A 13,317-nucleotide genomic window follows, 5' to 3' on the forward strand; every position below is an offset into this window, starting at 1 on the left:
ATTAACACTCAAAGTTCACATCGCCATGTGACTAATACCCAAGAGTTTACTAGAGTCAATAATCTAGTTCACATCACCATGTGATTAACACTCAATGAGTTCTAGGGTTTGATCATGTTATGCTTACGAGAGAGGTTTTAGTCAACGGGTATGAACCTTTCAGATCCGTGTGTGCTTTACAAATCTCTATGTCATCTTGTAGATGCAGCTACCACGCGCTACTTGGAGCTATTCCAAATAACTGCTCTACTATACGAATCCGGCTTACTACTCAGAGTCATCCGGATTAGTGTCAAAGTTTGCATCGACATAACCCTTTACGACGAACTCTTTTACCACCTCCAAAATCGAGAAAATTCCTTAGTCCACTAGATACTAAGGACAAGTTCGACCGCTGTCATGTGATCCATTCCCGGATCACTATTGTACCCCTTGACTAACTCATGGCAAGGCACACTTCAGGTGCGGTACACAGCATAGCATATTGTAGAGCCTATGTCTAAAGCATAGGGGACGACCTTCGTCCTTTCTCTCTCTTCTGCCGTGGTCAGGTCTTGAGTCTTACTCAATACTCACACTTTGTAACACAGCCAAGAACTCCTTCTTTGCTGATCTATTTTGAACTCCTTCAAAATCTTGTCACGGTATGTATTCATTTGAAAGTACTATTAAGCGTTTTTGATCTATCCTTATAGATCTTAATGCTCAATGTTTAAGTAGCTTAATCCAGGTTTTCCATTGAAAAACACTTTTCAAATAACCCCGGATGCTTTCCAGAAATTCTACATCATTTCTGATCAACAATATGTTAACAACATATACTCATCAAAAATTCTATAGTGCTCCCACTCACTTCTTTGGAAATACAAGTTTCTCATAAACTTTGTAAAAACCCAAAATCTTTGATCATCTCATCAAAGCGTACATTCCAACTCCGAGATGCTTACTCCAATCCTTAGAAGGATTGCTGGAGCTTTGCATATTTGTTAGCATCTTTCAGGATTGACAAAACCTTCTGGTTGTATCACATACAACCTTTCCTCAAGAAAATCGTCGAGGAAACAATTTTTGACATCCTATCTGCAAGATTTCATAAATAATGCAGTAACTGCTAATATAATTCCAACAGACTCTTAGCATCGCTACGGGTGAGAAAGTCTCATCGCAGTCAACTCCTTGAACTTGCCGGAAAACATCTTAACGACAAGTCGAGCTTTCTTAATGGTGATTCTTACCATCATTATCTGTCTTACCTTTTAAAATCCATCTGTACCCAACAGCCTTATGACTATCAAGTAGTTCTTTCAAAGTCTATACTTTGTTTTCATACATGGATCCTCTCGGATTTTATGGCCTCAAGCCATTCGTCGGAATCTGGGCCCGCCATCGCTTCTTCATAGTTCGAAGGTTCACCGTTGTCTAACAACATGATTTCCATGACAGGATTACGCACCACTCTGAAGTAGTACGCATCCTTGTCGACCTACGAGGTTTGGTAGTGACTTGATTCGAAGTTTCATGATCACTATCATAAGCTTCCACTTCAATTGGTGTAGGTGCCACAGGAACAACTTCCTGTGCCCTGCTACACACTAGTTGGAGTGACGGTTCAATAACCTCATCAAGTCTCCACCATCCTCCCACTCAATTCTTTCGAGAGAAACTTTTCCTCGAGAAAGGACCTGTTTCTAGAAACAATCACCTTGCTTCCGGATCTGAAATAGGAGGTATACCCAACTGTTTTGGGTATTCTATGAAGATGCATTTATCCGCTTTGGGTTCAAGCTTATCAGCCTGAAACTTTTTCACATAAGCGTCACAGCCCCAAACTTTTAATAAACGACAGCTTAGGTTTCTCTAAACCATAGTTCATACGGTGTCGTCTCAACGGAATTGCGTGGTGCCCTATTTAAAGTGAATGCGGTTGTCTCTAATGCCTAACCCATAAACGATAGTGGTAATTCGATAAGACACATCATGGTATGCACCATATCCAATAGGGTGCAGTTATGATGTTCGGACACACCATCACACTATGGTGTTCCAGGCGGTATTAGTTGTGAAACAATTTCCACAATGTCTTAATTGTGTGCCAAACTCGTAACTCAGATATCTCTATGATCATATCATACACATTTTATCCTCTTGTCATGACGATCTTCAACTTCACTCTGAAATTACTTGAACCTTTCAATAATTCAGACTTGTGTTTCATCAAGCAAATATACTCAGCATCTACTCAAATCATCTGTGAAGCAAGAACATAACAATATCCACTGCATGCCTCAGCACTCATTGGACTGCACACATCAAAATGTATTACTTCCAACAAGTTGCTTTCTTGTTCCATCTTACTGAAAACGAGGCCTTTCAGTCATCTTGCCCATGTGGTATGATTTGCATGTCTCAAGTGATTCAAAATCAAGTGAGTCCAAACGATCCATCTGCATGGAGTTTCTTCATGCATATATACCAATAGACATGGTTTGCATGTCTCAATCTTTCAAAACGAGTGAGTCCAAAGATCCATCTACATGGAGCTTCTTCATGCGTTCTATACCAATATGACTCAAATGGCAGTGCCACAAGTATGTGGTACTATCATTACTATTTTATATCTTTTGGCACGAACATGTGTATCACTACGATCGAGATTCATTTTAGGTGCAAGACCATTGAAGGTATTATTCAAATAAACAGAGTAACCATTATTCTCCTTAAATGAATAACCGTATTGCGATAAACATAATCCAATCATGTTTATGCTCAACGCAAACACCAAATAACAATTATTTAGGTTTGACACCAATCTCGATGGTAGAGGGAGCATGCGATGCTTGATCACATCAACCTTGGAAACACTTCCAACACATATCTTCATCTCACCTTTAGCTAGTCTCCTTTTATTCCGCAGCTTTTATTTCGAGTTACTAACACTTAGCAACCGCACCGGTATCTAATACCCTGGTGCTACTAGGAGTGCTAGTAAAGTACACATTCATATAATGTATATCCAATATACTTCTGTCGACCTTGCCTGCCTTCTTATCTACCAAGTATCTAGGGTAGTTCTGCTTCAGTGACCGTTCCCCTCATTACAGAAGCACTTAGTCTCGGGTTTGGGTTCAACCTTGGGATTCTTCACTAGAGCAGCAAATGATTTGCCGTTTCATGAAGTATCCCTTTTTTTGCCCTTGCCCTTCTTGAAACTAGTGGTTTTACTAACCATCAACAATTGATGCTCCTATTTGATTTCTACTTTTACGGTGTCAAACATCGCGAATAGCTCAAGGATCATCATATCTATCCCTGATATGTTATAGTTCATCACGAAGCTCTAATAGCTTGGTGGCAGTGACTATGGAGAACCATCACTATCTCATCTGGAAGACTAACTCCCACTCGATTCAAGCGATTGTGGTACTCAGACAATCTGAGCACATGCTCAATGATTGAGCTTTTCTCCCTTAGTCTGCAGGCTTAAGAAACTTGTCAGAGGTCTCATACCTCTTGACGTGGGCACTAGTCTGAAATCCCAATTTCAGTCTTCGGAACATCTCATATGTTCTGCGACGTTTCAAAAACGTCTTTGGTGCCACAATTCTAAACCGTTAGCATTACGCACTGAACTATCACGTAGTCATCAAAACATGTATGTCAGATGTTTCGCAACATCTACAGACGACACTGAGGTTCAGCACACCGAGCGGTGCATTAAGGACATAAGCCTTCTGTGCAGCAATGAGGAATCCTCAGTTTACGGACCCAGTCCGCATAATTGCTACTATCAACTTTCAACTAAATTTTCTCTAGGAACATATCTTAAACAGTAGAACTAAAGCGTAAGCTATGACATAATTTGCAAAGACCTTTTGACTATGTTCATGATAATTAAGTTCATCTGATTATTTAATGAACTCCCACTCAGATAGACATCCATCTAGTCATCTAAGTGATACATGATCCGAGTCAAACTAGGCCGTGTCCGATCATCACGTGAGACGGACTAGTCATCATCGGTGAACATCTCCATGTTGATCACATCTACTATACGACTCATGTTCGACCTTTCGATCTCTTGTGTTCCGAGGCCATGTCTGTACATGCTAGGCTCGTCAAGTCAACCTAAGTGTTTCGCATGTGTTCCGAGGCCATGTCTATACATGCTAGGCTCGTCAACACCCGTTGTATTCGAACGTTAGAATCTATCACACTCGATCATCACGTGGTGCTTCGAAACAACGAACCTTCGCAACGGTGCACAGTTAGGGGGAACACGTCTCTTGAAATTTTAGTGAGGGATCATCTTATTTATGCTACCGTCGTTCTAAGCAAATAAGATGTAAACATGACAAACATCACATGCAAATCATAAAGTGACGTGATATGGCCAATATCATCTTGCGCCTTTGATCTCCATCTTCGAGGCGCGGCATGATCACCTTCGTCACCGGCATGACACCATGATCTCCATCATCATGATTTCCATCATCGTGTCTTCATGAAGTTGTCTCGCCAACTATTACTTCTACTACTATGGCTAACGGTTAGCAATAAAGTAAAGTAATTACATGGCGTTTTCATTGACACGCAGGTCATACAATAAATTAAGACAACTCCTATGGCTCCTGCCGGTTGTCATACTCATCGACATGCAAGTCGTGATTCCTATTACAAGAACATGATCAATCTCATACATCACATATATCATTCATCACATCCTTTTGGCCATATCACATCACATAGCATACCTTGCAAAAACAAGTTAGACGTCCTCTAATTGTTGTTGCATGTTTTACGTGGCTGCTATGGGTTTCTAGCAAGAACGTTTCTTACCTACGCGAAAGACACAACGGTGATATGCAAATTGCTATTTATCCTTCATAAGGACCCTTTTCATCGAATCCGATCCAACTAAAGTAGGAGAGACAGACACCCGCTAGCCACCTTATGCATCAAGTGCATGTCAGTCGGTGGAACCTGTCTCACGTAAGAGTACGTGTAAGGTCGGTCCGGGCCGCTTCATCCCACAATGCCGCCGAATCAAGATAAGACTAGTAACGGTAAGCAAATTGAACAAATCATCGCCCACAACTACTTTGTGTTCTACTCGTGCATAGAATCTATGCATAGACCTGGCTCATGATGCCATTGTTGGGGAACGCAGCAATAATTCAAAATTTTCCTACGTGTCACCAAGATCTATCTAGGAGATGCTAGCCACGAGAGAGAGGAGTGCATCTACATACCCTTGTAGATCGCGAGCGGAAGCGTTCAAGTGAACGGGGTTGATGGAGTCGTACTCGTCGTGATCCAAATCACCGATGACCGAGCGCCCAACGGACGGCACCTCCGCGTTCAACACACGTACGGAGCAGCGACGTCTCCTCCTTCTTGATCCAGCAAGGGGGAAGGAGAGGTTGATGGAGATCCAGCAGCACGACGGCGTGGTGGTGGAAGTAGCGGGGATCTCGGCAGGGCTTCGCCAAGCTCAGCGAGAGGGAGAGGTGTCACGGGAGGGAAAGGGAGGCGCCAGGGGCTGTGGTGCGGCTGCCCTCCCTCCCCCCACTATATATAGGGCCCTTGGGGGGCGCCGGCCCTGGGAGATGCAATCTCCAAGGGGGGCGGCGGCCAAGGGGGGGTGGCTTCCCCCCCAAGCCAAGTGGGGCGCCCCCCACCCCTAGGGTTTCCAACCCTAGGCGCAGGGGGAGGCCCAAGGGGAGCACACCAGCCCACCAGGGGCTGGTTCCCCTCCCACTTCAGCCCATGAGGCCCTCCGGGATAGGTGGCCCCAACCGGTGGACCCCCGGGACCCTTCCGGTGGTCTCGGTACAATACCGGTGACCCCCGAAACTTTCCCGGTGGCCAAAACTGGACTTCCTATATATAATTCTTCACCTCCGGACCATTCCGGAACTCCTCGTGACGTCCGGGATCTCATCCGGGACTCCGAACAACTTTCGGGTGACCGCATACTAATATCTCTACAACCCTAGCGTCACCGAACCTTAAGTGTGTAGACCCTACGGGTTCGGGAGACATGCAGACATGACCGAGACGACTCTCCGGTCAATAACCAACAGCGGGATCTGGATACCCATGTTGGCTCCCACATTCTCCTTGATGATCTCATCGGATGAACCACGATGTCGAGGATTCAATCAATCCCGTATACAATTCCCTTTGTCAAGTGGTATGTTACTTGCCCGAGATTCGATCGTCGGTATCCCAATACCTCGTTCAATCTCGTTACCGGCAAGTCACTTTACTCGTACCGTAATGCATGATCCCGTGGCTAACTCCTTAGTCACATTGAGCTCATTATGATGATGCATTACCGAGTGGGCCCAGAGATACCTCTCCGTCATACGGAGTGACAAATCCTAGTCTCGATTCATGCCAACCCAACAGACACTTTCGGAGATACCTGTAGTGCACCTTTATAGTCACCCAGTTACGTTGTGACGTTTGGTACACCCAAAGCATTCCTACGGTATCCGGGAGTTGCACAATCTCATGGTCTAAGGAAATGATACTTGACATTAGAAAAGCTCTAGCAAAATGAACTACACGATCTTGTGCTATGCTTAGGATTGGGTCTTGTCCATCACATCATTCTCCTAATGATGTGATCCCATTATCAATGACATTCAATGTCCATGGTCAGGAAACCATAACCATCTATTGATCAACGAACTAGTCAACTAGAGGCTTACTAGGGACATGTTGTGGTCTATGTATTCACACATGTATTACGGTTTCCAGTTAATACAATTATAGCATGAACAATAGACAATTATCATGAACAAGGAAATATAATAATAACCATTTTATTATTGCCTCTAGGGCATATTTCCAACAGATCTGGAGTCCGTTCGGGGCTCCGGAGAGGGGAATCCGTCGCCATCGTCATCATCAACCTTCCTCCATCACCAATTTCACAATGCTCACCGCCGTGTGTGAGTAATTCCATCGTAGGCTTGTTGGACGGTGATGGGTTGGATGAGATTTATCATGTAATCGAGTTAGTTTTGTTAGGGTTTGATCCCTAGTATCCATTATGTTCTAAGATTGATGTTGGTATGACTTTGCTATGCTTAATGCTTGTCACTAGGGCCCGAGTGCCATGATTTCATATCTGAACCTATTATGTTTTCATGAATATATGTGAGTTCTTGATCCTATCTTGCAAGTCAATAGTCACCTACTATGTGTTATGATCTGGTAACCCCGAAGTGACAATAATCGGGACTACTCCCGGTGATGACCGTAGTTTGAGGAGTTCATGTATTCACTAAGTGTTAATGCTTTGGTCCGGTACTCTATTAAAAGGAGGACTTAATATCCCTTAGTTTCCAATAGGACCCCGCTGCCACGGGAGGGTAGGACAAAAGATGTCATGCAAGTTCTTTTCCATAAGCACGTATGACTATATTCGGAATACATGCCTACATTACATTGATGAACTGGAGCTAGTTCTGTGTCACCCTATGTTATAACTGTTGCATGAGAAATTGCATCCGATATAATTATCCATCACTGATCCATTGCCTACGAGCTTTTCACATATTGATCTTTGCTTAGTTATTTTTCCGTTGCCACTATTACAATTACTACAAGACTGCTACTGTTAGTTTTGCCACCGTTACCGTTACTTCCATACTACTTTGCTACTAAATACTTTGCTGCAGATATTAAGTTTTCCAGGTGTGGTTGAATTGACAACTCAAATGCTAATACTTGAGAATATTCTTTGGCTCCCCTTGTGTCGAATCAATAAATTTGGGTTGAATACTCTACCCTCGAAAACTGTTGCGATCTCCTATATTTGTGGGTTATCAACGGGTTGAGGCACACAAGAGGTTGATGCGCAATTATTTCGGTTCACCACCCTTTTTTCGGAGAGGTAATTCCGCCATTTGTTCAGAAAGTCCAAAGACTTGTTCATCCACAGTTGCAATTCTGTGAAGCAGCATGATCAATCCTACGGTGTTCCAGCAGACTACATTGATGACAACTTGGCGATGGCAGAGAGCACTTCTATCTTCTATGTCAAACAATTTGCAAAGACTATGGTAGAATGTTAGGTGCAGAGTACTTGAGAGCTCCCAATGCTAAGAACACTCAGAGGCTGTTGGAGATGAACAAAGCACGTGGGTTTCCGGGTATGCTAGGGTCCGTCGCTTGCATACATTGGAAGTGGAAAAATTTCCCAAGAGCATGGCATGGAAAGTTCAAGGCTAGTGGGAAGGATGCCACTATCATTCTTGAGGCCGTTGCCGATCAAGAAACATGGTTTCGGCATCCATATTTTGGGATGCCTGGATCTTGCAATGACATCAACGTGCTCGACCGCTCACCTCTTTTTGCCAAGTTAGCGAATGGAGAAGCACCACTGGTGACCTTCGAAGAAAATGGCCGCACATATAACTACGGGTAATATCTTGCGGATGGGATCTACCCGAGGTGGATTACTTTTGTCAAGCCAATTGCAAAACCCCAAGGTGAGAAAGAACTCATCTTTCACAATGCATAGGCGGCGGCTAGGAAAGATGTTGAGAGGGCTTTCGGGATTTTGCAATCCCAATTTGCTATTGTACCAGGACCATCTAGATTTTGGGATCAAAAAACCCTTTGGTATATCATGACTGCTTGCGTGATCATGCACAACATGATCATTGAGAATGAGCATGGACATGGCTTAGATTACACCTTCTATCACTTGATGGGCATACGTGTTATGCCGATGAGAAGAGAGGAGCGGATCAAACGGTTCATGAAGGTGCACAATGAAATTGAAGACTCCGATGCGCACGATCAACTTCAGAAGTATTTTTGGAAGTATAATTAGTAAAAAATGTCATGGTCTTAAGAATAAAAATTCCCATTCCACTAATAATAGACCTAACATGGTGTAATTAGTAATTTCGCTATGATCTAATTAAAAATTTCCCTGAGTTTAAAAATAAAATTGTTGTGCTACATAAACTGAAAATGCCATGGTCTAATTAATAATAATGCCATTATGTAAAAACTAACATTGTCATGCTACATAAACCGAAATTGCCATGGTCTAATTAATAAAATTGTCATCCTTTTAATAGTAAAACTGCCATGGTGCCAAAATAAAAAATACCATGGTCTAAAGCATTAACAATATCATGGTCCAAATAAAAGTTTGCCAAGGATTGTTAAGTAAATTTTGTCATGGTCTGAAAAAGAAATTTTCCATGATCCAAAAAAAATCATGGAAATTACCTTTTGCAGATTAAGGCAAATGTAGATAAAAAGTGCATGTATAGTGGCAACTATACTTATCATGGAAAATGTGTATCAATACAAATGGTGTCTTTGCCTAGGTTTGATTATTAAAAACCATGGTATATGCTGGGAAAAAGTAAAATTGTGCATGGGACACAAAGTTAATTTGCCATGGTCCATAAAGTAAGGTTGTCATGGTCAATACAATAACTTATCGTGGTCCATAAACTAAAATTTCCATGGTCCATATACTAAATTTACAAATTGTATGAAATGATTTTTGTTAGATAATGTGCAAAAAAATTGGTAGAATTACCATGTGGGAAAGTACGAAACTTTTTACATAATGGACATAAATTAAGGATTTTGTTTCTTTGAAAAAAGATGGAACATTTAGGAAGTTGCCATAGGTACATGGCAAAATATAAGAAGTTTGTTCTTGAAAACATAAGGCCAATTTATGGATATTACAAGGGTGCAAAGATAAATTTGCTACATGTTCACTGATTGCCATGCTATCTACAAATACAAAATGCTCATTGCATAGATCTAAAGCACCTGGCACCAAATATCGTCACATGACGAGAAATATTAACCTTGTTGCCCCAAGGAGACAATAGAAATCTACACCGAGGCTCTGTCCACTTCAGCTTGACGGATCAATATAGTAAACTAGGTCTAAGATAAAAACAAGTATAAACAACTTAATAAATCATAATGGTTTTGCTCTTCTAAATTCTAATTATATTTGATATTATATTGGCCTCTCTTTCAATCCACATGCGCTTACATGAGGTGCTAAGCGCATTAATGAGTTTAGTAAGTAAACTCCAATGCACAAGTGCTTAACTTGTTGTAGCCAAGCTCCCTTCATTTAATGATTTTACTTATTTAGTACTTAAACCCTTTCATTCATTGGTGAGCTTTCTTGATTTAAGTATTTGCCTAGGTTCGCAAGCTTGGCATTGTTTCTTCATGTGGTCACCAAATTGCTCGCTCTCCTCCTTAATTTCTTTGTCATATCATTTTTTTCTTTTATGTGGCATGCTTAGCACATGTACACCATAGAGCACTGGAAAGGACCTTATGCCTCTGTGTTGTGAACTTTTAGAGCATGGTTAATACTATAGCTAGCTGCTGGCTATAGCATGTTGTCATGTCATCTATAGCAAATGTAAAAGCCAATATGTATGACACGACAGTTCTGATCCCGAACTCATGTGAGCTCGGATGAATAGTAAAATCAAAAAAAGGAGAAAATTATCCAAAAAATTCTAATTTTTTGTGCCAAACATTGATAATATTTTTTTACTGCAAAGTTTCATCACCGGATGGCATTCGTGGAAAACGTGGCAAAAAAAACAAAATCCATGCTCCAAAATATTATTTTCAAAAGCATTTTGAAGCATCAATTTTGCTTTTTTTGCCACGTCTTGCACGAATGTCATTTCATGATGAAACTGTGCCAACAATGTTTGTCAATGGTTGGAAAACAATAAAAAATAAATTGTTTTCCTTCAATGTTTATCAATGGTTGGCACAAAAAAATGAATTTTACTTTTTTTATTGTTCATCCGAGCTCACATGAGCTCGAGATCAGAACAACACTTTCACCAACATGTATAATCATTAGCTACAAGAAAGTACTACTTTGTTAACATATGACCGATCTTACATTCTCTCAAATCTTTTTGAAGAAGCTCGTCAGTAGCGAAGCCACGTACAAGCTGGGTAGTCAATTGACTACCCAACTTTTTGATAAAACTAGCATATAGGTGCAGAAATATTGAAATAAATTGTATAAATTCATATATTTGACTACACAGTTTTAAATTGACTACACAAGACAACATTTCTGGCACCGCCACTGAAGCTCGTGCTACAGCCGATGGTAAATCTACAACCCGTTTCTTCTTTTTCCAACTTAGCAAAAACATAGTTACTCCCTTCAATCCAAATTACTTGTCACATGCTCGCATCTGACTGCTCTATAGTAGTATAGCTTTAGTAGGATCGGAGAGCATTTAAATAATTTGCGATCGTAGAAACACCTTTTTTTTTCTCGGCAAGTGTTCCCACATGCATGGCATGCATGAGATGGGAAGGCATACTACATGCACTAGGCGGGATCAAAGGAGCTGCACACGGTTAGTGTTAGTTGGACCGACACACACACCGTCTCCACTAGGTGGCAGATACTCCGTGTTCTCTCCACTGTGCGCATGTGCTCTTTTAGCCACAAATTATTGTCAGGCCAATGCAAAAATGTACCAGATATGTATTGGGATTGAAAAATGAAAGAATGGATCAAAAAATTGTCATTTCAGTTTCTACCTTTACAAAAGAAACTATGCTAGAGTGAGTAGTGAGTGAGTGAGTTGATCAAAAGAGTTTGCCGGCAAACTCCTCGATGTCCTCGTCCCTGACGGACGGCGACGCCATCTTCCTGAACTGCTTGAGGTCCGACAGGCTCCGGCCGAGCTTCAGCGCCACCTTGGTCGCGAACACCTCGCCGCCCTCCCTCCGCTCGAGGTCGGGCTCGCCGAGGTTGGCCTCGATGTCCTCCTGGATCTTGCGGTAGAACCCGGCGCAGTTGCGGAGCAGCTCGAACAGCATGCCCATCTGCCCGCCGTGCTCCATCGTGTTCACCGCCGCCGCCAGCGCCCCGCCGAAGACGGCCGCGCCAGACGCCCACGTGCCGGCCTCGCCGGACCCGATGAACACCGACGCGAGCGCCGCCGTGCCGGCCAGCGCCGGGCCGGCCACAGCGAGGCCCCTGTTCAGGTTCAGCACCAGCTTGCCCACCGTCAGGAACTCCTGCTCGTCCTTGGCCTTGATGACCCTCAGGATGCCCCGCATCTCCTCCTCGAGATCCTGGGTCCAGCCGTTGTTGCCGGTGGCGACGGAGCCACGACGGCCGAGGCTCCTTAACCTCTTGGGCTGCGCGGCGCGGCGGCGCGGCCACCAGCGCGCGGGCTCGACGGCCTTGGGGAACTTCTCGAGCATGCCGGGGAGCAGCGGCAGCGGGTAGGCGGCGTCGAGCGCGAGCACCCGGTCCATGGCCTCCTGCACGTCGTCCTTGGTCGTCGTCGTGTGCGCGCCGAGCGCGAGCGCGGCGCGGACGTCGCGCTCGAGCTCCCTCCACAGCCTCGTGGCGTTGCGCTGCTCCTCGGCGAGCTGCGAGGGCTGGATCTTGTTGACGGCCGCCATGGTGACGGCGGCGGAGGCCAGGAGGACCCCCGCGGAGGCCTTGAGCGCGAGCACGCCGGGCGCGGCGGGCGCGAGCGCGGCCATGACGGAGGCGGCGAGCGTGAGGGAGTTGGTGGAGTGGAGCAGCAGGTGGTTCCAGTTGTCGCGCTGCCTGCCGATGATGTCGTGCATCTCGGCCCGGTCCGCCGCCGCGTCCGCGATGGCGCGGAGCTTCTCGACGGGCACGGAGCCGCCGTCGACGTCCGCCGACGGGGAGCCCGGGACGTCGATCCAGTCGAGCTTGAGGCTGAGGCTGTCCTGCGCCGTGTGAATGCCGGAAGGCACGCGCAGGGCGGCGCGGCAAGCGGCGGCGCCGCTCCGGCGCGGCCGTGGCCGTGGGCGCGCGGCGGAGGTGGAAGGGAGAAAGGAAGACGACTGGGCCAAGAAGAGGCGCTGGGCGTGGAGTGCCGCCATGCTTTGGATTGCTGTGGTTCGGTGCTGTAGCTTCGTCTGCTTCGCTGGAGGCCGGAGGAGAGCGGGTGTCGAAGGCGATCGAAGTGGCTTCCAAGCTTTTGCTGCGTCCGTGGAGATGAGCCGACGAGGAGGGATGTGGGATTGGGATGGAGGCGAGGAGGTATTTATAGGGGACGATGGGAAAAGTTTGACCGGGGGGGGGGGGGGGGGGGGGGGGGGTTGGGCTGGGTCAGAACCTGTGGTTTGAATTGAACTTTGAAGGGTCCAAGACGACGAGATCGCGCTGCCAACGAGAGACCGTTTCTGCAACTGTCCAGTAGATGGCTGGATTAGTTTAAGCCAAGTAGTAGGGGATTCACACTCACACTCCTTGTTCAGAGGGCACCCTGCTCC

At 44.8% G+C, this 13,317-nt stretch overlaps 1 protein-coding gene across 1 annotated transcript; it reads right to left on the bottom strand.

The window, feature by feature from the left end:
* Nucleotides 1-11,544: 11,544 nt before the first annotated feature.
* LOC109785644 (probable F-box protein At4g22030) lies at nt 11,545-13,051 on the bottom strand. The gene has a single exon (XM_020344247.4). It carries the CDS (start codon nt 12,922-12,924, stop codon nt 11,644-11,646), a length of 1,281 nt encoding a protein of 426 aa, XP_020199836.1. The 5' UTR covers nt 12,925-13,051; the 3' UTR covers nt 11,545-11,643.
* Between the last annotated feature and the right edge of the window lie 266 nt (nt 13,052-13,317).

This window comes from Aegilops tauschii, chromosome 6, assembly GCF_002575655.3.
Source record: "Aegilops tauschii subsp. strangulata cultivar AL8/78 chromosome 6, Aet v6.0, whole genome shotgun sequence".
In the NCBI taxonomy this organism is placed as follows: domain Eukaryota; kingdom Viridiplantae; phylum Streptophyta; class Magnoliopsida; order Poales; family Poaceae; genus Aegilops; species Aegilops tauschii.